Source organism: Rhagoletis pomonella, unplaced genomic scaffold (assembly GCF_013731165.1).
Source record: "Rhagoletis pomonella isolate Grant_MI unplaced genomic scaffold, Rhpom_1.0 Rhpom_scaffold_00001, whole genome shotgun sequence".
NCBI classification, from domain to species: Eukaryota; Metazoa; Arthropoda; class Insecta; order Diptera; family Tephritidae; genus Rhagoletis; species Rhagoletis pomonella.
The window spans coordinates 71,322,803-71,348,457 of record NW_023458555.1 but is presented as its reverse complement, the minus strand read 5'-3'; the positions used below and the strand labels follow the sequence as shown (position 1 = coordinate 71,348,457).

General features: G+C 35.1%; 1 protein-coding gene across 4 annotated transcripts in view; it reads right to left on the bottom strand.

Annotated features, from left to right (window-relative positions):
• LOC118747555 (C-1-tetrahydrofolate synthase, cytoplasmic) overlaps positions 1–25,655 on the bottom strand; it is a 247,948-nt gene that overhangs the window by 118,710 nt on the left and 103,583 nt on the right. For all 4 annotated transcript variants that reach the window (XM_036481630.1, XM_036481607.1, XM_036481623.1 and 1 more), the window contains one exon: positions 9,827–9,938. In XM_036481630.1, the coding sequence (XP_036337523.1) occupies positions 9,827–9,938 (112 nt within the window). The remainder of the gene's footprint in view (positions 1–9,826; positions 9,939–25,655) is intronic.

Sequence of the window (25,655 nt, the reverse complement as noted above, 5' to 3'; positions counted from 1 at the left end):
AGGTCATGCGCAACGTCAGTGGATGGATGAGCGATCACGGTCTGCAATTGGCTACAGCCAAAACGGAGATCGTGCTCCTCACCAGGAAACGGATCCCAACAATTATAAATATAATGGTCGGACCTCAACTCGTGACGACTTCTAGGTCTACAAAATACCTAGGGGTGAAGCTTGACAGCAAACTCACATTCTGGGAACACATCCATGGAGTATGTGAAAAAGCTGCGCAGAGCACGGCGGCTCTAAACCGGCTGATGGCGAACGTGGGCGGCCCGAAGCCATGCCGCAGGAAGCTTCTGATGACAGCGGTCCAATCGGTGCTCCTGTACGGGGCAGAAATATGGGCTGACGCATTGAAAGTCAAAAAATACCGGGTTCAAATGTCTTCGGTACAGCGCAGAGGGGCACTACGCATTGCTTCTGCATACCGTACAGTGTCCGCGGACGCGGTTCTAGTTATTTCTGGCGTCATGCCAATTGAGCTACTTGCTTACGAGCGAAAAGAGATTTACAATCTCAGTGCCGAGATAGGTCGAGCAGCTGCCGCGGCAAGGGCGCGCGAGCAACTGATCCAGCAGTGGCAACAAAACTGGAACGCGAGCACAAAAGGTCGATGGACACACTCCCTGATAGCCGACCTTCAAACAAGGCTGAACAGACCACAAGGGGAAGTCGATTTCTACCTGATGCAATTCCTCACCGGTCATGGTTACTTCCGAGAATATCTTCATAGAATGGGAAGGGTGGACTCACCGTTCTGACACTACTGTGGAAACGTCGAAGATAACGTGTACCACACATTCTTCACCTGCGAACACTTCTTGATTTCGCGCAGAATGTTGGAAGAAAGACACGGAGACATTACTCCGGACAACATAGTTGGGATAATGATTTCCAGCGCAGAAAAGTGGGAAGCAGTTGCGAGATACGTGAAATTCGTACTCCGCTGCAAACGAGAGGACGGTTGTCTACTGAGGACACCCGAATGAAACGCCCCTACAAAAGAGCAGCCCCAAGGCTCTAACAGCGCGCTCCTGCATCTGAAGACATGCAGAATTGCGGTGCCGGTTACCTCTCTTACGAAAAAAAAAAAATAGAAATACAAAAATAGAAATAAAAAAATAGAAATAAAAAAATAGAAATAAAAAAATAGAAATAAAAAAATAGAAATAAAAAAATAGAAATAAAAAAATAATAATAATAATAATAATAATAATAATAGTAATAATAATAATAACATAAAATAGCAGGTTTGGTAGCTGGCGAGGCCTAGTCTTCAGTCTACTTTTGTGTGCGGCGGACGGAAAGTCCTAGTTTCCGTTCCACGCTGCGGGCAGGCTGTTGATCAAGGTCGGTAAGGCCGGGTTTCCGATCCATGTTCCCGAAGACATTACTTTGTATGTGTGGCAGGCGGAAAGCTCTGGTTTCCGCTCCGCGCTCCATGTTCCCGAAGTCATTACTTTGAATGTGTGGCAGGCGGAAAGCTCTAGTTTACGCTCCGCACTGTGGACAAGCTGTTCAGCATGGTCGGAAAGAACGAGTTTCCGATCCATGTTCCCGAAGTTATTACTTTGAGTGTGTGGCAGGCGGAAAGCTCTAGTTTCCACTCCGCTCTGTGGACAAGCTGTTGATCATGGTCGGAAAGGCCGAGTTTCCGATCCATGCTCGTATTGTATTACGCGGTCGCGAAAATATACGAAGCCGATTAAAATTGTACTAAGCAGTCATAGATATTGTGTTATTTATCGTTCCCGGTTAGAGATATTAATTTATTTAGTTACAAAAAAGCGATTCACGTTTACGTTTGCCTCATAAACTGAACAGAAATACAGTTCACCAGCTGAACGATTAGGAGCAATGTAAGGGTTTACATGTTATTTATTCAAAATCTCAAGTAAGGTTTTCTTAATGGTAAACTGTGAGTCGGAGGTGTCAAAATAGTCGTAATGTTTTTAAAAGTCCTGGCATAGGCAACGAAAAGCATCATGCATTTCAAAATTTGTTCTACAAATAGCTAGCTTAATGGGATTGTAATGTCTAGAAGGCCTAGAAGGAATACAAAACATGATCTGGTTCAGTAGAAAGGGACTATTGACCATCCCGTTCAAGATATTAATCATGAACAAAACCCCGAGCATCTCTCTACGGCTGTGCAGCGTTGGAAAATTTATGAGCTTCAAGCGGCTTTTGTACGGTGGGAGATTTAATGTCGAATCCCAAGGCAAATTATTTAATGCGAATAATAAGAATTATTTCTGTACCGACTCGAGTCTTTCAGAGTGCGTTTGATATCTAGGGTTCCATACGATGGACCCGTATTCTAAGATCGGCCTGACTAGGGAGGTGAAGAGAGCTTTAGTGACATAATGATCTCTGAATTCTTTAGCCCAACGTTTGATGAAAGCCAAGACGCCCTTGGCTCTATTAACACAAGAGTTTACATGGGTCTTGAATTCAAACTTAGAGTCCATGGTTACGCCTAGATCGATGAAATTAGTTACCTGATCAACACTATGTTCACAAATGCGGTAGCTATATGATTGAAAGGGTTTTCTAGAGAAACACATAAATTTACACTTTTTCAAGTTAAGTGACATAGAGTTTACTTCGCACCATTTAAACACATTACTAAGGTCCACCTGTAATTGTTCCGTCTCCTGGAGCACCAATGAACATAAATAACTTAACGTCGTCTGCGTACATTAAGCAATTCGAATACTTCAAAATATTTGGAAGATCGTTGATGAATAAAAAAACAGAAGAAATAAGAAGAAAGCCAGCGCAGCAGGATTAGAGGGAAACCAATTTTATCAAGTTCGTATATTAGAGTTGAATGAGATACTTTATCAAAAGCCTTGCTGAAATGAGTGTAAATGACGTCAGTTTGATAATGACTTTTGAAACCATTGTTCACATTTGTAGTGAATTCAAGAAGGTTTGATACAGTTGATTTACCTTTACAAAAGCCGTGTTGTGATACATCGATAACGGGTGTTATGGAATAAAATAGTTCTTCCGTAACGATTTCTTAAAACAATTTAGGAATGGCACACAGCTTAGCGATTCTCCTATAATTCGCAATATTCGACCTGCTTCCATTTTTATAAAGTGGCAGGATATACGACTCCTTCCACAAAGAGGGGAAAACTCCTTGCTTTAGAGAAGCATTGACGATGTTTGTTAATGGCTTATATAGATAAGCAGCACAACTTATTAGGACACAGGAGGGAATACCATCCGGGCCGCTTAGAAAACATATTTTTTAAACTATTCAAATGAAGGAGAACATTGTCAGCGGAGATTGAAGGAATACGTATGTGGTCAAACTGTGGGAGTGGAAAAGGATAGCTAGAAGTTTTTTCATTTGGCTCGACAGAATAGTTCGATTCAAAATAATTTGCAAACATATCAGCAATCATATCGTCATCACTAGAAATAACATCATCTAATTTCAGTGTTGAGGGAAACCCATTTGTTTTACGTTTTGTGTTAACAAAATGACTTGGGATTAGAAACGATGTTAATGCGAGTTTTATTAATGAAATTCCTGTAACATTTTCTCTTTAAGGCATTGTATTTATGACGAAGGATGGAGTACGCGGCGTAGTGAGAAGACAGGCCAGATTTTTTATAAAGTTTAAATGATTTAGTTTTCTGATTTTTTAAATGTTTTAGCTCGGAGTTAAACCACGAGTTACGAGGTCCGGTATTTTCTTTAACAAGAGGAATGAGTTTACTGAATATATTATTGAAGATTTTACTAAAGTGTAAGGCACTGTACTCAACATCCCCATCGTACTCAGGCCAGATTATTTCGGATATAGCTCTTTTAAGCTTGTCGTAGTTAGCGTATTTGAAAGAATATCGCCGACCTTTCGGCTTTCTATTTTCAGGACAATAACATTGAATCGTAGGATGGTGCCAAGGACAACTCAAGTGGTGGGTGATAAGGGTCTATAGGTATAACTAAAGGATCGCCGCGTATTATAGTGCATTTAGCAGTATCATCAATAAACGCTAAATCAAGACATTTACCTAAGTTGTTGATAACTGAATTAATCTGATATAGACCAAGATCGAAAGTTCGTTAAGAAATTGGTTAAGTACATCTCGAGAAGAATTTGGTACCAGAATTCCATCCACCGAATCCCAGGAAACACACGCTAGATTGAAATCACCCAACACAACAATCGAATCGGAGGGCTTGACCATGGCAAATAAAGACAGCAATAATGAAGAATGTTTAAAGTAAACCGAAGGGTTAGAGTTTGTGGAATATGAATTGCAACAAGAAAAACACTACTTGAGGGACACCGTATTCAGAGGAATTCAACATCATCTGAACCTGTGAACACAACTTCTTCAGACGAAAAGTCGGTCTGAACAGCTATTAAAACACCCTCGCCTTTTCTATCTAAGCGATCATTTCTAAATATTTCATACTTACTACACAATATTTCACTATTAACACACTCGGTTTTAGCCAAGTTTCAGTAAACACCAAAATTTCATAATTTAAATCAAAAGACTTTAAGTACAGCTCGGTTAATTTTGTGTTTAGATCTGTAACATTTTGGTAATAAATATTGAAGAAAAAATTACTTATGAGTTTTTTTATCCTGAGGAGAGAAGTTGAACAGTATTTTCATTCCGAGCTCGAGGTTTAAACTCAAACTCTCGAACTAAAGCACCATTGGGCCAGAATGAACCATCAACAATGTTTTGAAAATGGTCGGCGGAAATATCAATTTTGAAGGAAGATATGCTTCTTTCGTATGAAAAATTAAATTTTCTAATAGCTATGTGCCGGGGATTAAGCTTTGATGTTATATAAGACTTAACATCTTCTACCGAAGTTTCACTAGAAAAGCGCGAAACAAACACAGATTTATTCGCAGGAACTTCTTTCGGTAACGGAGAAGGTCCACTTTGAGATGTAGGTTCAGACACAGCTGTCGTTTTTGCCGCAGACCTTGTAGTGACACCTCAGGAAGATGCAGCTTGAGATAACTCAACACACGGAGAATTAAAACTTATTAATTCCTTATTTAAGCCGGGAGTAGGCAAAGAATCAATTGGCGGAATGTCAATGTCTGAAGCAATGGGATTAGGAACAACGCTGTCTCCTCCATGCTTCCGCTTTTTTGAAGCTTGTTTAAGCTTGGGTGATGGAGAGGATGAAGACTCAATGCACTTAAAGTCTTTAAATGCATCTTCATATCGCTTAAACTTTTCGTTTAGAAGTTTTAACTCCTTACCCAACTCCTAAACATTTTACAAAGCTCAACTTCGGTTGATCTGCACTTGGGGCAATACCAACGAACACCTTTGTTATCGGCCACCCTACCATTGAGACCAGCACATTTTACGTGATCTAAGTCATCACACAACCAACACGCAACGCAACGCTCTAAGTCGTTTTAACTGTTACATTTTGCAAAACAGCAGGATGAATACATTGCAGCGCGTAGTAGTAACAATTTTTATGTACAAGAAAAACTCACAGTGTACGCTTTTAGTACGATAGTAGCAAAGATGAGCGTTTGAGAGACACAGAAGTCTAGGTATTGTAAGTTCAATGGTTAGAAACCGTGCTGAACTTAACAGTTTTAAAGTCATGAGCTAAAACGCTTAAAAGCATAAAAGCAAGCCAAAATCAGCCGTTGCAGGAAAATTATTTGATCGATGATAAGCAAAATGTATGACAAATCGCGGAAGATGGGAAAATTCACTCTCATGCAAAACAATAATAATGCAAATAGGCAAAAATGCACAAGGAATGACAAGAATTTTAATTTTTAATCCACGCATTTTATGTCTAAAACCCAACAATTTATTGGAGCTTGGCTTCAAATAGCCTTTTCCAGTATAAATTACACAAATTAAAACTGCTTAGCACTTAGATAAACAAAGTAACTTTAGAAATTCTTTCAAACGAAAGTTTAAGCGACCACACAGTACGAACGTTGCCACGTTGGATCTAGTTTTTTCACCTTTCCGAAAACTACCGCTACATGGTAAGCAGGGCTGGTTTTACCCCTATTTCATACATCTTCGATAAAACATTCAGTTATACATAATGAGATAAACTTATATGTTATATGTGGCGGTATCACGCCCGGGTTCCAAAATTCCATAATAATTTTACTTATTTTCAAGGGATTATTGTTAGTAACAATTTTGAGTAAATTAGCGGTCTAAATTTCGAAATATCGAAGTTTCAAGCACATCTGAAATTTACTATTATATGAAAAGTGGGGCTAATTTTGGTCCGACTTCAATAATTTTCAAAATTTTGTTTTTATGTGCCAAGCACAATAATCATACCGAGTTTGGTAGAAATTGATCGAATGGTTACCGAGATACACATATGAGGTCATAAGTGGGCGGAGCCAAGCACATTTTCCAAGATTTTATCATGAACATATTTTGTGCTAAAGAATTATTGCAAACATCAATTTTGAATAAATCAGCTTCAGTATTTTCTGATTTAGCGAAGATTTCATATTTCTCTATTTCTCGTTATATGCGATGTAGGCGTGGTTAATGTCCGATTTTGAAATTTTTTCAGACGTTGCTGTACCAAGCGATTACCAAGGTATACACATGTAATCATAAGTGGGCGTGGCTATGCCCATTTTTCAAAAATTTACAATATTCTTATTTTCCGTTTAAAAATCATTGTAAATATCACTTTTGAGTGAATGAGCTTCAGTAGTTACTAAAATATCGCAGTTTGCGCATTTCTGAAAACTACCATTGCACGGGAGGTAGGCGTGATTATTGTCTGATTTTGCCCATTATCAATACCAAATCTCGTTAAGGTATCTCAGTTTTAACCGAATTCCAAAAAAGGAGGAGGTTATCAGTTCGTCCGAATATATTTTTTTTTTATGTATGTTACCGCATAACTTTGGACCACATCAACCGATTTCTTTTTGCATCGGAAAGGTAGTGTCTCAGAGGTGGTCCCATACTAATCTGGTTAAGATCCGATCAATGGATCATGAGATATATATATATATATATTTTTTTTTTTATGTGAGAACGGTCGGACAGACAGAGGGACCAATTATGTATGCACTTGTTTGGCTGTTACAAACAACCGTTATGTGAACAAATTTATAGTACCCTTGTGCACAAGTGCGCTCGGGTGTAAATATATAACTGCATTTGTGTAAGGCCATCTCAAGTGGGTCACAAATTTACCGACCCTCGAATTTTCAGGTGATTTTTCGCTCGAATGAAGTGCTACTCACCTGAAATACACTCCGTAAATTTCATTGAAACATTTTCAAATTTAGACTTTTATGAGCATTAGAATATTTTTACAATGGTACGCAATTTATTTTTTTCCCTGAAAATTCAAATTGGAATGCGATGTTTTTTTAACCATAGGGCATACAACTCTACTAAAATTAATTTTTTTCGTCTTGAAAATTTTAAAATTAATGTAAATGAAATTATTTTGTTAACAAATTAAAATTTAAACAACTTCTACGCCTGGGAGAAAAATTATAATACCAGCATATCACGCCGAAAGTATTCAAGCATTCACTCCGAAAAACAACATGTGAACGGATAGGAGTAGTTTCTTTATAACTTTAGTTTGAGCTTACACACTCCGTATTGTACAAATGGTATAGAATTCTCGAAAATCGATATTTTTCGATCGGAAAACTCTGTTTTTCTTCAGGATATTTCCAATAATAATACCAAATTATTTATTTAACCATTTAGCATTAATAAATGGTTAAATATAAAATTGGGTATCGTTATTGGAAGAAAAGCAGAGTTTTCCGATCGAAAAATATTGATTTTCGAGAATTCCATACCATTTCTACGAAAAGTGGGTTTTCCGCTTTTGGCAACCTCCATATATTTTTTTATTTCGAAATAAAAAATTTGGAGTTAATTTTTTTCGATATAGAACAATCCTAGGGGGTGAGAGCATTTAAATTCCGACTTTACTTATTTTGGTTTACCCTAATGTACGTACATACTCATGTATATGATGTGTCCTTTCCAAGGAATTACACTTGCGATCAGCTAATTAAGACAGCAACGATTTGATAAATTTTGGCTACTTTTCTTTTGTTGATTTAATGTTTATTATTTTTTCATAAATGTCTAGTTCATTATATGTATGTCACATAACAAATACCATATATCGATGGCTTAGTGGAAGATCGACCTATCTCGGCAGCCAGTTCGAAAACGCTCTATCTCAAAAAAATTTTCAAGAACGCCCTATTTCAGAATTTAATTGAAAAACACCGTATCTCAAAATTCGGTTCAAAAACGCCCTATTTCACTTCAAAATGTATTGAAAATATGCTGATATAGGGCGTTTTTGAATCGGCAGCTGAGATAGGGCATTTTTGAAACGAGTTCTGAAATAGGGCGTTCTTGAAAAGTTTTTTGAGATAGAGCGTTTTCGAACTGGCTGCCGAGATAGGTCGATCTTCCACCCCGCCATCGATATGTAAATCCACATTTCAAACTTTTTTCAGAAGTTATAAAAAATCTGCAAACTTTAATCTAAATTTTCAACTTTCTAATTAGATTTTTCAGTTTTTTGAGTATGCAGCTTTATAGCCCAATAAATTCTAGTATAATAAATTGCAAGTTTGGAGTTGCTAAAAAATCGCGTTGGGTTTTGGCAACTTTTTCGAAAATTTTTTCGTATGAAAAAAGGCGCAATACAATTAGAAAAAATATATATATTAAGAACACTGATATACAGCAGAAATGTTCTATGGATGCCACTATCCAATTCCTATGTAGAATTGCTGGGTGATTCCGAAAATCGAGCTAATTTTTTTTTCTATGGATATGTTTTCTAGATGTTTTCAAATTACCGTTATTCTTAAGGCAATAATTGGTCCCTTTTAATCACGTATATTTTACGAACCAATTTAAAAATCTTAATATAAAATACGGCAAATGAAAGCTAAAAAAGCAAAGGCGCATCTTCATTTGACCACCCATTATTTCTTATTTATACGTGATTAAAAGGAACCAATTTTTGCTTTAAGCTGAATAACAGTAAATTGCAAATATCTCGAAAACGTATCCAGAGAAAAAAAATGTATCCGATTTTCGGAATCACCGAGCAATTCTACATAGAAATTGGATAGTGGCGTCTGGAGAACAAAAACCAAACTAAAACTTTTGATCCAGTGGAATCAACGCAATTTTCTAACGTCTTGAAATTTGCACTTTAACTACTCAAATTTTATGGGCTATAAAACTGCATATCGTTGATGTTTTTGCAAAACCGCCATCGACCAGTTTCAAAACCGCCTAAATCGCCATTGTGATAAAAATGAGTTTTGGTAACCCTGAACTTCATGCATCGAGATTTATGCATAAAAATCGTCAAATCGTTTTTCAAACAGATGTGTAAAATAATAGCTAAAAAATACCGCATATCAAGGTAATGCGTTTAATGAAAACCCATTTTTTCGTTCTCCTGTAAAATTTGAGTGCCGTAAGATAGGCGGTTTTGCAATTGGTCAATGGCCGCCTAATTAGAAGATCGCAACTGTATATGCACTTGAATTTAGTTAATAATTAATTAATTAGTGACGGTGACGCGATGTGTCGAAAACTTGCTCGATTTAACTGGGTTTTCAATTTGGGGGGTCAAATTTGCTAATAATAAATTTACACAACGTACATACAAAGTGTCCAGTATACTTTTATTTTTTAATTATAAACCTTCTTAATAAAATGGAAGTTGACCACTACATCTATCTATAGCGGTTTTCATATCTGAATACATGTCTAAGATTTTATAATTTATTAAAGATAATGTTCTCACCTGGTTTAATATTAATGCCACAGTCAATAACAACAGCTCCTGGTTTGATCCAACTTCCCTTGACTAATTCAGGTACACCTATGGCAACAACAAGAATGTCCGCAGAACGACACTAGAAAAAAATTCTCCTTAAAGCATATGTACACCAAGCTTCGTCAGTCAAACAAGTTTCACTCAGTAAAATTCGTAACTGCTATATATGTATGTATGTATGTAACAAGCTCATGCATATCACAATAAATGCTATGATAAAAACAATTTAGAAGTTTGAAAAAATCTAAATATTTTCGCTTTAACAATCCTTTAATGGCTGTGCTATCGGCTCTCCTGTAGTAGATTCTTAAGAAAGGTAGGTACCGTTTTTTTGACTGAATGTAAATCCTCTTTTATTAACATTTTACTGTTGATTTTTTTGGCAAAATCGTTTTTTTTTTTTAAGTGTGGCCTTTTTCCGGCCGCTAGAGTACTGTGACCCTTTAAGTTGTCAAGATGTTGCACCTGCGCTGATAAATATTTAAGTTTTTTCTCATAAATGGAAAATTAAGAGTGAAATGTGGAAATTTGTGGTTAGGTTGGAAGGAAAGTTGCAGGTTAGATTTCAATGTATTAGGTAAATTTTAGCTTCCACGGCTTATTATCTATATTTTTATTAAATTATAAATAACATTGTCATGCTCTTTTTAGTTTTAAAGAAGTCGTTTTGAGAATTGCGAAACTTTATTTAATAAAATAAATATTTAATAACATTTTTTTACAAAAAAATATTTGATATTAAATTAATAAAATAAATTTAACCAATTCAAGAATGCATTACGCAGGGGTCATACGATTTATACATTTGTACAGATTTTTAACTGACTTCCAAAAAAGGAGAAGGTTATCAGTTCGTCGGAATATTTTTTTTTTTTGTATGTATGTTACCGCAGAACTTTGGACCACGTCAACCGATTTCGATAATTCCTTTTTTTGCATCGGAAAGGTAGTGTCTCAGAGGTGGTCCCATACTAATCTGGTTAAGATCCGATCAGTGGATCATGAGATATATATATATTTTTTTTTGTATATGAGAGTTGAAGTCGGTTTTTTTTTTTGCTAAAAATTACTTGTTATATTTTGACAGTTACAGAGCGGGGTTGTTTGGAAATTTTTTAATTGAGCTGAACTCATTCTCGATAAGAATTTCTAGACAACACCACTCTGTGACGGCCAAAATGTACAAATTTTAACAAAAATCTGGAAACGAGCTTTCGCTTACTTTGTCAAATACTAGTACATAATGCAATAGTTTAGAAATTAGTGAGGAAACGATTATCACCAATGACATGCCTATGTTAAAATAATGTGTTCAGCGATCTAAAATGCAAGCGATGAGTACGAATTTCTCGACGAGCTAACTCACTATAGGTCAGAGAAGGTTTTGCTGGGTACATATAAGATAAGTTTTTGCAAGTATATACAGTGAAAGCTCTCATAAACGGACGCTCTAATAAACGGACATCTCCTATAAGCGGGCACAATCTTGGAAACTAACAAGTTTTGGTTTTTTTTTCGTACAAAATGCTCTGCCATACACGGACTTTACGATAAACGGACGCGGACACTCAAACATATCTAGTAATGAAAAAAAAATCTCTAACAAGCGGTCCATTTTGTTTTTCTTTTTCAGTCAAAAACGTACGTCCATATTATTTATATTTTTAATACAGGATTATTTTATAACTTTGATATCAGGAGAGAAATTTTGTATTCCTAATTACGCATTGGATAGTTCAGCTCGAAAAAGCAGATAATCTGGTCATACATGAGTATGTCGTCAAACATTATCAGCCTGATCATGAATAATCGGTGAAAAAATGTCACTGGCGAAAAATTTCGTTCAGCGAAATGGCATCCTTTATCATGAATGTGGAACAATCTCGGTTGAATGGCATTTCATACAGAAATTTCAAAGTTGGGATAAGAGCTGTCCAAGCCATTAAATACAATTTCAATTTTGAGCATACGTTTTTCGTTTTGAGTATTTCGTACATTTGTGAAAATTTAGGATTTTTATGAATATTACGTTCAAGGAATTTTAATTGCATTTGCATCTTATATGTATACATACGGACAGAAACGAATACCTCATAATGGAAAACGCGTAAAAAAAATGAAAGAAATGTTTTATGGAACTGGTTCAAAATTTTTTGTTTTTTATTCGCCCAATTTTTTTTGTGCGTTTACTTTCCTATTTAAATATTTAATTCTAAAAAACATCCAGCACTTATAAAAAAATTATTTAATGTTTTCTTCTAAATTTATATGAAGACTTAACTAACAATTACTTGATAGTTGTTTTAACTGCCCTTTAGTGAAAATTTTTTCAAGGGAGGCTTGTAAAGACAGCTTCGTTTAACTTGGAGGTAAGATCCGCTATAGTGGCTTCCATTGTCTTAATTTTTTTTTCATTAAGAAGATATATTTCCGTTTTGAAACTACATTGTATGGAATCATTGCTGAAGAAAAAATTTAAAAACATGTTGATAAACAAATTCATGTACACATAAATACATATGAGTAGTCCACTTGCAAAGTGCGTTATGCGAAATTTTTTCGATTTTTGGTTTTTGGTGGATTACGTACCAGTATTTAAAGTAGTTTCATGTCCACTAACAACACAGTGCAAAACTTTTTTATATTCTGAAAAAAATAGCACCAAATGTTAACTCTTCTTCGCTATCATACTTATTTATAATCTTTCAAAAGTATACATCTTCTGATGAACTTAGAAAACTGCTTTAAGTCGTATAGACTGTTAATATTATCTTATGTCATGTTATGTTATGTTACAATTTTATAAGGCTCTTATTTGTCCAAATTTTCAGGTAATAATAAAAAAGATTCAATTTAAATGTTACTTGTTGTCGTAGTCGTTTTTTTCAAATTTATGGCGTTCTATTATAAAATCACAACCCGCTGTTTGCAAGTGGACTACTCATATGTATGTATGCAAATCAGTGTAAATCTAGGCCCTGACGTGCTTATGTGAACATAATTTTGTAGGGAACTATTTATGCAGGCTTACTCAGTTTGCGTCTGCGCATCAACAGATGATATCGTCACTTCTGAACTTTCGTGTGCTTTATGCATCTCAGGCACAGGAACCTCCCAGGGCATGGGAACTGCACCTTGGTATAAACGCATGCGCTTAAAAATATTTGCTTGCAATGGGCAGGTAATAAAATCATTCGCGTTGAATTGATTTTAATAGACACGGGTAGAATCTTCCAATTGAACGCCGAAACGATTCTCTCAGCGGTCTTCTAACTTCGCAACTAGGCGCATCACACCACTTTAACGTCTTAGCTCTTGTCACACATAGTGAAACGCTCATAGCTCCTGAGCCTTTTCATTTTTCTATATAGTATGTATATCTATAAATGGATGTGGTCGAAAAACAAAAAAAAATCACCCAATTCAAAATTTTTAATAAGAAATAGAAAATGCCAACTTGAAAAGGGTTAAAACTTATTCATCACTTGACATTAAGCATGTTTTATCCAACCATCACAAGCAAATAGCTAAGTCTTGGTCAAATAAAACGAAATTAGCTTATTTCCTATGTTAGCCTAATTTTGACAGTTGTTTGACTGCAAATAGTGTCAAAGTAAGCTTTTGCCTCTTTTTGATTGGCTGAAGGAGAAAATTTCTGATGATGAATGGCAGTGCCTCTTGTTCAATATATAAGCCAAGATAGCTTTTCATAAGCCAATATAATTATGTTGGGTAAGTCCTCCATACAAAATAAGCTAATAGCTTAAATTTCTGGACAAATAAAACACGGCTATTATAGTCGGTGTTCAAAAGAGAGAAATGTCAAAATCACTTCTACCTTATTTAATATGCCTTGGTTTTACCCATATATGTAATACTCCTATATTGGCAGTAAAAGCTAGTACCGTCCGAAAACACTGCAGTATAGATATACATATCAATAAACACGTACAAAAGAAAATAATTCTAAATAAACATGTACATACACAACACACACAAAAACGGCACTCACGTACACAATACATACACAAACACAGTACTAGACTCCCTGCAGGGAAAGCTACTAGTTGTGAACTAGAATTCTACCAGTTTGCGTTTAAGCCCAACTAGTTCACGTTCTATCCTTTTTCAATGTTAGCGACTGGTATTTTTAACACTGCGATGTCCTACGATAGGGATGCACAGCAGAGATGCACGCAGTCGACCTCAGTATATCCAGTAAAAAAACTGTGGTGAAGTCCTTTATGTGGATAAAGTTTCCTGAGATGAAATTTTAGGTAGCACACAATTTCTTACACGCATGGTTGCTTTTCAGCACTCATGAAATAAACTTAAGAAATATTTGAAAAAAAAAGTTCATATAGTACATTAATCTTTGAAAGAAATACCATATAATGTATGTACTCTGGTTAATAATATCAAAAAATGTATTAGAACCACCGGTTAATGTTATATTTGATACAAATTAATATTGCTGCCCCGAACGCTCTGCGCCTTGCCACTGAATAATAGTTTACTTAAAATTACATCCCTGGTCCTTGTTCTTTCTGTATCGCATCGTGGTGAATTCACATTTCTCAGAAATTTGACAACAAAACAAAACAAAGCGAGTATTTTATTTGCTAATTTTTGCGATTTCTATTGTTTAATGTAAATTTATGTCTTTTTAGGATATGTCGAGCCAACAAAGAAGGCGCAGTTGGAAAATTGAGTAATTAGTAATGAAGTAGCAGGCATATTTGGAAAATTATGCCGATAAGCAGGATGGAATTTGGGAAAGTAAGTGCATGGTTGCAGCATATCTATGTATAAAAAGTATTTAATTAAATTGTTTATAGAAATGTTATAAATCGAGTGGCTCATTTACGATGTGCTCCAAACATTTGGCGAACTTTTTTTCGCCTTTTCAACGTGCTAAGTAACAAGTTAAGAGGACTGCCATCACGGCCGGTAAGAAACCGCAAGCAAAGGGCAGACAACCTTCCAGGAAGCTGCCTCCTGTCCCCGAGTCGAAGCTGCAGTTCAGCAAGAGCAGGTCAGCAAATTGCTACCCTGATCAAACGTAAACTAAAGCGCTCTGCTGTGATTGCACTCCGTAAACGTGAAAACTTGGTGCATGCTGAGAAATATCAAACAAGAAAACTCCGTGATGGACGCCGTGAGATGGAGGAGCGCTGTGTGGCAAAGAAATGCGGCCGATTCGACGGGCCTGAAAAATCCAAATTGGCTTTGTGATCCGCATCCGCGGTATCAACAAAGTTGCACAAAAAGAGCGTAGTTTTACAGTTCTGTCTTCGCCACATTAAAACGCTGTGTTCAACAAATTGAGCAAGGCAACCATTAATATGCTACGTATGCCGAACCCTATATGGGGTTATCCAAATCTTAAATCAGGTCGTGAATTGATGTACAAACGTGGAATGGTCAAGCGTGTCCCAATTTCTGCTTTGTGATCGAACGCAAATTTCGCGAAGCGCACGAAATTCAGTGCGTTGATTCACTTCACTTCAAGAAAGCCCCCCAACTTCCTGTTGCTATTCAAGCTCAACACATCAACCCGAGGCTGGCGCAAGAAGGCTAATCACTACGTTGAGGTTGGTGATTTCGGTAGCCGTGAGGATAAGATCAACAAATTGCTGCACAAAATGGCTTAAAGAAATTGTTGTTTTGTATTTAAGGCGACAATATAATTTGGCACATCTTCAAAAGACGCCCAAGCAAAAAAAAACAAGAAAATTAAAAAATTCCTGAAGTTGCCTTTTCACGGGTCGATTTCTGTCGACTGGAAAATTTACTAAAGATATCGACTAGCCAAAACGCTTACATAAAGGCAGCTTAAATAACGTTCAAATTAATCATCCTCTCTGAGATAGGAAATACCAATAACCATTTCATAATTTCGAAAAGTATTCCATTTATATTTGTTCTTGCATTTTCCACACCACTTGTGAGGTATGCTTTTACGCGCGTTACCGATTTTTTTTTAATGTGCTCGGTTGCCCAGGAGGCCTATTTTCACCTTTACAACTCAACTTAAACAGAATTAAAACTAAAGCATGCAATATATAAAGAAAATTAAAAGTTGTCTTACATCTAGTAAACTTAAAAAATTGCACATTAAATTCATTTTTCATTATAAAATAAAATTAAGTATCACAATTCCGTTGAAGTGTATACATATGTACATATTTACAATATCTGGTCTGTTTGCACCCACAGTAAGTTCCCATGAAGCCTAGCCTAAATTCAGAACTGAAATAAAAAAACGAGCAAATGGGGTCGGAAACTACTAGCCCTAAAAGCATAATGTGGAAAATGTTTTAAGAGCTGCGAAATTGTATTGCAATAATAAAAATAACAGTGCATAAATTGGAAAAATGGCTTTTGTTTTGCTTTATAATTTTTGGGAATATTGGTTCAGATGGAATTTTTTTATTTGTTTGGTTTTTCAGCTCGATAATGATGCACCCAGGGTTGCATTTACTTTCTATGAAAATATTTCATGAAGCGTTCCAAAATTAGCTCCGAGCAACTAAAAGTTGGTTAAGCTTAAATGAAATAGTTTTTAATTAAATATTTATTCCTGGTATTTAGTAAAAATCATTCATCTCAATACTAATAAATGAAATGAAAGTAAATAAAAATCTACGAATACATTTCATGAATATTTTGTCATAGGGCCATTATTAAATACGGACATAACTTTGTCGGGCGTTGGTGCTGACGTATATAGAATTAATGAGTTAGAGAGAGATAAATATACAAGCTCAAGCGCTAATTTAGGTATACTTGTATACCTGTTACTCGTCTGGCATATACTCCAACTGCGAAAATAATGACAATTATAATCTATTTAGATGCATATTTTAGGAAAATATTATATCGTCGCCTGGATAAAAGATTGTCACAAGTTACTTTCGGTAACTCACAATTGAAGTTTGGAATGCAATTTCTCAGGAACTAGACTACAGATTTTCTCCAAAGTGTCGGAGAATGCTATGTACTAGTTCATGAAATTCTTAAATTGTTTTATTTTTTTAGTTTAGTGTCAACCATTTATGAGTTTAATAAATTTTTGTCGAATACGATATTTGTAAAAAAATTTGCAGTCAGTTTCAATGATATACTCCAAAATGTGATAACAATTTTTATAAATTAACGATACTTTTTACTAATCAGCCTAATCGTGAGTTTCGCCCGAACCAAATTTCGCCAACAGTTTTTTCATCCACCTGTAGTGAATACACGCAAACGAAAAGTAAAAAGTGACCCGGTTCTAGAAAATGAAACTCATGATAAAGCTGAATATGTCGGAAACTAAAGAAGAACAGATAACTCTATTTGAAAGATTTTGATTAGTTTAGTACGACAGCAATACTAACGCAATTTATACCAAATAACCGAAAACATTTTAGTCAATTACTCGGAAACTAAAGAAGATATCCAAAAACCACAAATTATCAAAATGACGCTTCCGGCAATTTTCCATCCAAGCGACGATATTTGAATGTTACTCGCATATTTTCGAGCCTGTATGTAAATTTTCGGGAGAAAGGTTAAAAAGTATATTCATCTGCTGAAAAGATATTTTCGCAGATTCACAATTTATTTAAAATAAATCTATCAGCCCTATCTCCAATTCCATGTGAATAAATCTCTCCAGTGCTTAAATAATTTTCACCACAATAAATAGCTGCACAACACCCTAATTGCCGAAAAAGCGTTGCTTGCAACACTAGTCCTTTATGGGGACCAAACTTGGTGAAAAAAATAGCTAAGTTTGTTTACTGTATATACTGAGCAGTCGACGTTGCGGGCAAACTGCGAGCACGCGAGTGTGCTAGGCGAGGTGAAGTGAGCTGTACGGAAATGGCAACGTATACATATTAACCACTACACACACTTATTTTCAAGTAAAAATGCGTGTATGTATGTGTACTTTTGCGACAACTGAGCCAGTGTGGCATCAGGCCACCAGAAAAAACCAATTTTTCCAAAACAAAAGCGCCAAGTTTTTATTATCATGTTTAATAACTTTTTTGATTCAGTAAAAAGTGTATATACATATCCATTTCTTCACATTTTTATTAATAAATTAATTTCAATACATTTATAACAACGCAAAACATATTTAATTTACCTATTCCTCACATTTTATTCAATAAATGGATTCCATCTTAATGTAGAATATTAGTGTATAGTGTATACATACATACATATGTACCTATGCATTCCGTGTGCTTAAATTAAAAAGCATCACTAAATAACGCACCAAGCATTGAATTCCAATAATTTAGGCTTTCTGGTTTCCCAAAAGCACTAAATCTAGTGCAAAATGCACGACCTTGCTCAAACAGTGATGCCAGACCAAGTATTGAGCAAATGCGCTATGTATATAATTTCTTTTAAAGCAAAAGTTCTAATTGGCGAGGGGATTGATTTTTGGTTCTTACATAGAACACTGATAAGATTCACAAACTTATCTTAGGACTTAATTAAAATAACCAACATTATTTGTAGACGAATATATTTGTGTTCGTATGAAATAGTAGCTTATGTCGAGAGGCTGGCTTTAGTAAAATGTACCATTTCCTATAATCTTTAAACCACAAGGAATTTTTTTATGAGTCTTTATACGAATATTGACTTGCTAGCATCGCAACTGCCTCTTTTACGTTTATTTTCCAAGAGTTCTTCAACGAATCGGCGCCAGTGAGTCTTTCGCAATCGTATGCTGCGAATGAACCATTCTAAATTCATACTAAAGCCAGTCTTCCGACATAAGCTACTATTCTATACGAACACAGATATGTATACTTCCTAATAGGCTTGTAAAATGCCCAACACCCAAATCCCTCGCATGAGTTATTATCGGTAAAAAATTGGGTACGTCAAATCTGGCATCGCTGCAGCAAGTACTTTGTCACGCCAGTGAAACAGTGTTGAAATTTTAAGTACAATTGTACTTTTTTCATTACAATTAATTTTAAAAAGTACAAAAGTACAATTTGCCGATTTTAAGTACAATTTCAACATCAAAAATACTTTTTGTACCAAACGCTCAAATCTCTTCTAGCACTTTGATTCCTACCCTGTCGGAAACACAAACAACCAAAAAGAAGTAAATGGATATACCTATATTTCATATTTGCTACAAAACGAAATTATGAATTGTAATTTTGAATGTAAACGTGATTGTGAACAGTAATATTAGTGATGTGCGTTATGGTGATTGCGATTTCTTATCAGCGGCGGGTGAAATATCCCTCATCGCTATTTATTTTGAAAAAATCTTTGGAAATGCAATTTACCTAATGGCAGTGATCGGACTTTAAAAAAATTATGTGTGGCAGAATCAGGAAAAAAATGTGGGAGATTTCAAAAAAATGTGGTAGATCCTCTATTTGGATCAAACTTTGTACAAAAATGAAAAAAATTCTGCAAGGTTTCACCAAAATTGCAAACTTTTTAATTGAAGTTGCTAAAAATTGCGTTGAGTTTTGGCAATGTTTTTCCTTGACAGTGTAAAGCAGGTTCCGTTTATATTAAGATATTTTTCGGAAATATTTTAAAAGATTTCTGCAACCTTGCGGTGTGCTGCCAGCTTTTCTTTATATCACATAACAACAGCTAACTAGGATTTGCCGATTTTGACAATTCTCAAGTAAAATTAAGTCGTTTGGGGGTTAACCTCCCCCCCCCCCTCTTAAAACAAAGAATAATATTTCACTAATATGGGTCTAGAAAAAAGGCTCTTTAGAAGAAAGTATGCGTAATAAAGTTTGAAAACATGAATTTTTAAAATCATATATTCAATTTTTCGCTTTATTTATAAAACATTTTGATAATTTTAAACACATTAAATTTTTCTTTTTACTTATAAATCAATGAAACGAAGAATTTTCAAATTTTTCGTGGTTTTTTTGAAAAATCTTCTAGAACTTCGTCAACTGAACAATTTATATCTTTGTGAATATTTATAGATGCTAGACCGTTGAGCCTTTCTTGACATGTTGTATTTCTCAAGTAGGTTTTAATTCTTTTCAGACATGAAAAGCTTCGTTCAGGTGTGGCTATTGAAACGGGCAAAAGTGCCAATATACGTAAGATCTTAAAAATATTCCCAAAAGACGTTCTATTAGCTACTTGTAATGCTTCGAGAGCATTTCGAAAATGTTCGTGTCAAACTCGTTTTTTCCACATTTTTACCTCTAGAAGAAATTTTTGTTTCGAGCAGTCGATTACTTTTTCATAAAAAGCAAACAATTCTTCAGTTTTTTTTTTGTTAAAATCATACTTTGGAAACAAAACACTAAAATTATTTAAAACTGATTTATGGTTTAGGAACCGGCTTTTAAAATGAGCAATATATGTATCAAGGAAGGGAATGTAAAAAGCAATGCGATAGTATGCCTCGGCGTCTCCGGTTTTCACATTAAAGCAATTCTTTTGGCGACTGCTCTATCGCGGTACTTTGATTTCTGTACCTAGGTTGGTGCATACTTCTTCTACGTGTTCGAAAAGCAAACGAAAGTTTTTTTCTACATCTTGTCGCATTTCTTCAAATTCCTTTGAAGTGTCGTCGGCTAAGCTCATTGCTTCTGCAAGATCTTCATCAGGTACTCGTAATTGCCGGCTACCAAAGCAACAACAATTTATAAAAAAGCAAATGCTTGGCTGTTGTCGCAGTGCTAACAGTTTTTCAAACCCTGATAATTTCTATAGATATTCGCACGATACAAATAATTTTTACGGTATTTTCCCCGTGACAAATAAAATGTTTTTGACAATTGGAAGAAATACAACTTCGAAAGTATTTTTAAAACGATTTTTCATTTTGCTACGTTTGAGCCGTTGCCGAGAAACTTATGGATACATATCAGGGTTGTTGCGAATATTCCTATTCGCATTCGCAGCCGCAGAGTTTCCGCATTAATTTTAACATTCGCATTCGCATTCGCAATAATCAATGCGGATCTTTTGCGAATGCGAATATTGAAGGGACCGAAAGTAACAGTTATTTTAGTTACGAGTTAAACTTTGCCAAATATTTTTTATTCCCAACTAAAAGTCCTTTCCGGACAATAAACAAACCGCTTATCCAAATTAAACAAGTTTGCTATCAAATGAAAGAGGACTTGAATAGCTTTAAACCTGAAATGTCTAAACAAGCAAAGTCACCTATTGAAAAATATTGCAATGCAATGACAAAACTGGCCAGTCACAGAAGAAAGGATCAAAAAAGAATTACAAAAACTAAAATCGAAAAACGCTGTTGACGTTACTGGTTCTCCACATTCAGAAACAACCAAAAGAATGAGAATGAGGAATTCTTTGGAAAACAACGGTGTTTAAACAACGATCTTGCCATGATACTAGATTATGAAGATGAAAGTCAGGAGGATACATACGACATTTGCAGACCGATGCAATTCCCAAAAAATAATTATTGCACCACAATAAAAAAAAAATTTTAAAAATATAACTGAAAGTCCTCTCGACTGGTGCAGCGTCAATCGAAAAGAATTTACAATTTTGTCAAGTTTCAAGTTTTTCGCAGCGAGCGAGTAGTTATTTAGTGGCGCAGGTTTGATTTACGACCCTTTAAAAACTTTTTATTGAATACAATGTTCCAATTTTTAAATTCAAGTACTAAAAAAAAAGTATTAAAAATTACTAACCTTTCCATTTTTTATTTAACTAAATCACCTAATTTACTCACCTAAGTTATCTCTTAACAAGTAAAAAGATCTAAGTTCGAGCGGAGCCGAACACTAAATACCCGGCGCAAGTATTCAATATAGTTTTTTCTCTTTCCTAAAACTACCGATACATGGTAAGCAGTCGTGGTTTTACGTCTATTTCAAACATCTTCGATAGAACGTTTAGTTAGACATAATGAGATAAACTTATATAGATATATGTGGGCAGCATCACGCCCCATTTTCCAAAATTCCACAATAATGTTACTTCTTTTCAAGGGGTTGTTGTTAGTATCAATTTTGGGTAAAATTAGCGTTATAAAAAGGTGGTCGTAATTTTAGTCAGATTTCAATGACTTTCAATGTTTTGCCTTTATGGGGCAACCACAATAATCATACCGAGTTTGGTACACATTGATCGAACGGTTACCGAGATACACATATGTGGTCTTCAGTGGGCAGGGTCACGCCCATTTTCCAACGTTTTATTATAAGCGTACTTATTGCTAAAGAATTATTGCAAACCTCAATCTTGAATAAATCAGCTTCAGTATTTACTGATTTATCGAAGCTTTCGTATTTCTCTAAATTACCGTTATGTGGGATGTGGGCGTGGTTATTATCCGATTTTTTTAATTTGCAGCCGTTTGGTATGTTTTGTGAAGGCCAACAACTGTGCCAAGTTTGGGAGAAATTGGTGGAGCGGTTCCCAAGATATACAAATGTAATCATAAGTTGGCGTGCCTACGCCCATTTTTCAAAAATTTATAATATTCTTATTTTTCGTTTAAAAATGATTGTAAATATCGCAGTTTTCGTATTTCTGAAAACTACCCTTATATGGGAGGTAGGCGTGGTTACCGTCCGATTTTGCCCATCCACCATCCGTCCTACGCTAAAAAGATGTACACATACCAAGTTTCGTTAAGATATCTCAATTTGTACTCGAGTTATCGTGTGCACATACGGTTACTCTTTTCATTCTGATCATTTAAGTAAACATTTGTCTATATCTATCTGGATTCGTTTTGCCTGTTACAAACAGCCGTTATGTGACAAAGTTATAATACCCTTGCATACAAGTGCGATCGGGTATAAAAATACTTGACATCCGCATTCGCATCCGCATCCGCGGATGTTATCGTTTAAACATCCGCATCCGCATTCGCATCCGCGGATGTCTAAAAAAACACATTCGCAACATCCCTGATACATATACATATACACAAAAATTGCTCGTTTAAGGTAATTAGAATAAGGGGCAAAATTTCCCGCAACTATCCCCCCCCCCCTCAGAAAATTCTGGAATCACCACTGAGGAAGAAGAAGAAATACTTGTGCCATAAAAAAATATATTACAAAAAATATTGTTTTTTTAATTAAATTTAAGAATAACAAAAAAACCCTAAATAAAAAATATAAATAAAAGAAATATTATAAAAAAAACTTAAATTAAAACATTTTCTCTGCGCCCGGGCTTGAACCTGGTACCTCAGGCATACCACGCGAGTGCTTTTCTCTGTCGGCCATTGCGACTGTTGGAGCGAGCAAAAAGGCATACTAATGCTTTTCATAGGGGATGGAGTGGCAGACTATCTCATAAACTGGTATGATGCTACTAGTATTTCTACTAGTAGAGGCTGATGCGTAGCCTGACAATTGACATCTCGTATGACATCGCAATGTTAAAAATACCAGTCGCTAACATTGAAAAAGGATAGAACGTGAACTAGTTGGGCTGAAACGCAAACTGGTAGAATTCTAGTTCACAACTAGTAGCTTTCCCTGCAGGGTACTTACTAAACGCCACGTTTGCTGAGGATCCACCATGGGATACAAGGAATTGTTTATTATGTACCCTTACTAAGTAGAATTCTCCTTTCTGTGTTGCCGTAAAAGAGGGGCGGAAGTAATTTGGCGCAGAACTTCTATCTGCGTAGGCGTATTTTTTATATTCAGCAAGTTTTATTGAGCTTGAGGCCATTTTTAATGAAAAACTATTGTGAAAAAGCAACAATTATTTTGAAAAAATTGTAGAATTGATAGCTATTTCGGAAATCATCGCAATCTGAAATAGATCACTTCTACCATTTTTTCAAAATTATTGTTGCTTTTCTACAATAGTTTTTCATTAAAACGGTCTCAAGCTCAATAAAAATGTTTAATATAATTGTCATAAGGCCATAAAATAACAAAACCATATAGTTTTTATAAAAAAACGCCGCTGGCGAAATAGATTATAACATAGTGTTGAAAAAATGGCCCGCAGTCAAAAATATGGAATAAAAAATAGAGCGATTTTGTTGCAAATTTTCACAATATACATATTAAAATATTGTTTTATATTAAAAAGGGGCGAATTTTAATATCTGAATTTTCCGACTTTCAAGCTTAGTTTCCAACTGAAGAAAAATTTCAAGAAATATTCTAAATTATTTCTATCGATTATAAAAAATACTTTGCCATTGCTTTAAATTTTCTTGAAGAAACATTTACTGTATATTTTGAGAGCTGTAAACGGACCAAAAAATTTTAACACAAAATTTATTTTTCATTTCTTGACCGTGGTTCTATATGCCTTTTTTGTTTTTCTTGAGAGCTGGAAAATATGCTTAGGCTCAAAAGTGACATAACCCCAAGTAAAAAAATTGTCTTTCTGTCACCGTATAAGTGACATATGTAGTTCCAAATTTTAAAATTGGAATTATGCAACTTAGGGTTATATGAAGTGAACTACTTCGCTTGGTGAATATTCAACATACAATAGGTGAACTGCATGGGCGAAATGTGAACGAGTTTACGCGAAATGAAAATTCATTATTATTATTATTATTACTATGCGATTATTATGCGATGAGGCTTGTCATTGGCGTTGGATTAGTACCGGTTTGAGTTGCGAATAATGTTGGTTGTAAAATTTATTCCAAGTTTATCAAATATTTGAGAAATTTTCGTCTGTTTTCTGTTTATTAAACTGGGTGAACATTTGATCACAACTATTTTACGGGGAGCGAAATTAATGGCTATAGTTTTGAGCAGGATTTTAAAATGCTGTATTTTTTTATTTAATTTGATTTTGCTGTGCTTTCGGCATATATGATATTGTAGACAAATCAACAGCAATCAAGAAAAAAGTGAATGCCTTGGCTGCCGTTTTGCTATGAAAATATAAAAGCAACCAGACAATTCTAAAGAAACAGCGCGGCGGCAGCAAAGCAGTAGAGATTTGACTATCACCTTGCTGTGAAGCATCAAATTTGGAGAAATAGAGCGTATTACTAGTATGCATGCACAAACGCACTAGTGGCTTACACTGATGAGCTTTGCATCGGTGCAAGCGTCGACACATGTTCATTATACATATATACATAGAAAACACCGTGCGACAGTCAATTTTACACGCGAAGAAATCAATATATTCAAAAAACTAGGGGCCAAATATAGTAAACTGCGTTTTTAGTTTTTCTCTCTGACATCAGGATTTTTTAAAGGTCTTGGAAATTTGTAGAATATGATTGAATAAAAAAATTAGTCAAAAGATTCGGTTCATCTTCAAATTGAAAAAAATCCGAGCGTAAAACAATTCTTTTAATTACATAGGACATTGGATACACGGAATGTCGCAGTTTAATATTCAACAAGAAATCGGCGAGCATGGTTTCTTCCAATGGATACGGAATGCATATGCACTTGGTTAAAATTAGTCCATAGTACTATACATATAAAAAGTCAATTAAAATTTCTAGTTAGTTGCCGAAAGCATGAGATTTATCCTCAGCATCTAATGAAGTCTAAGATTTTTACATTAAGTTTCAAAAGTAATTACGCAAATCGGAAAATGAGGAATTTTTGCATTAACACAAAGAGAAGATTGCTTAATTGGGAGATAAGCGATTTGAATATACACCTCAACCACACGGAAAAGACTATTTGTAAGACAGAAGAAAACATTCTCAATTTCTTCCCATTACAATTTATAGAAGATAAGTTTTATAAAGTAAACTACTCCAAATACCAGAGAGAATTCCGCAAGCAAGATAATTTACATAGAAAAAAGTTTGAACTATTGTTGAAGAAGCAGCGTACAGATTTGT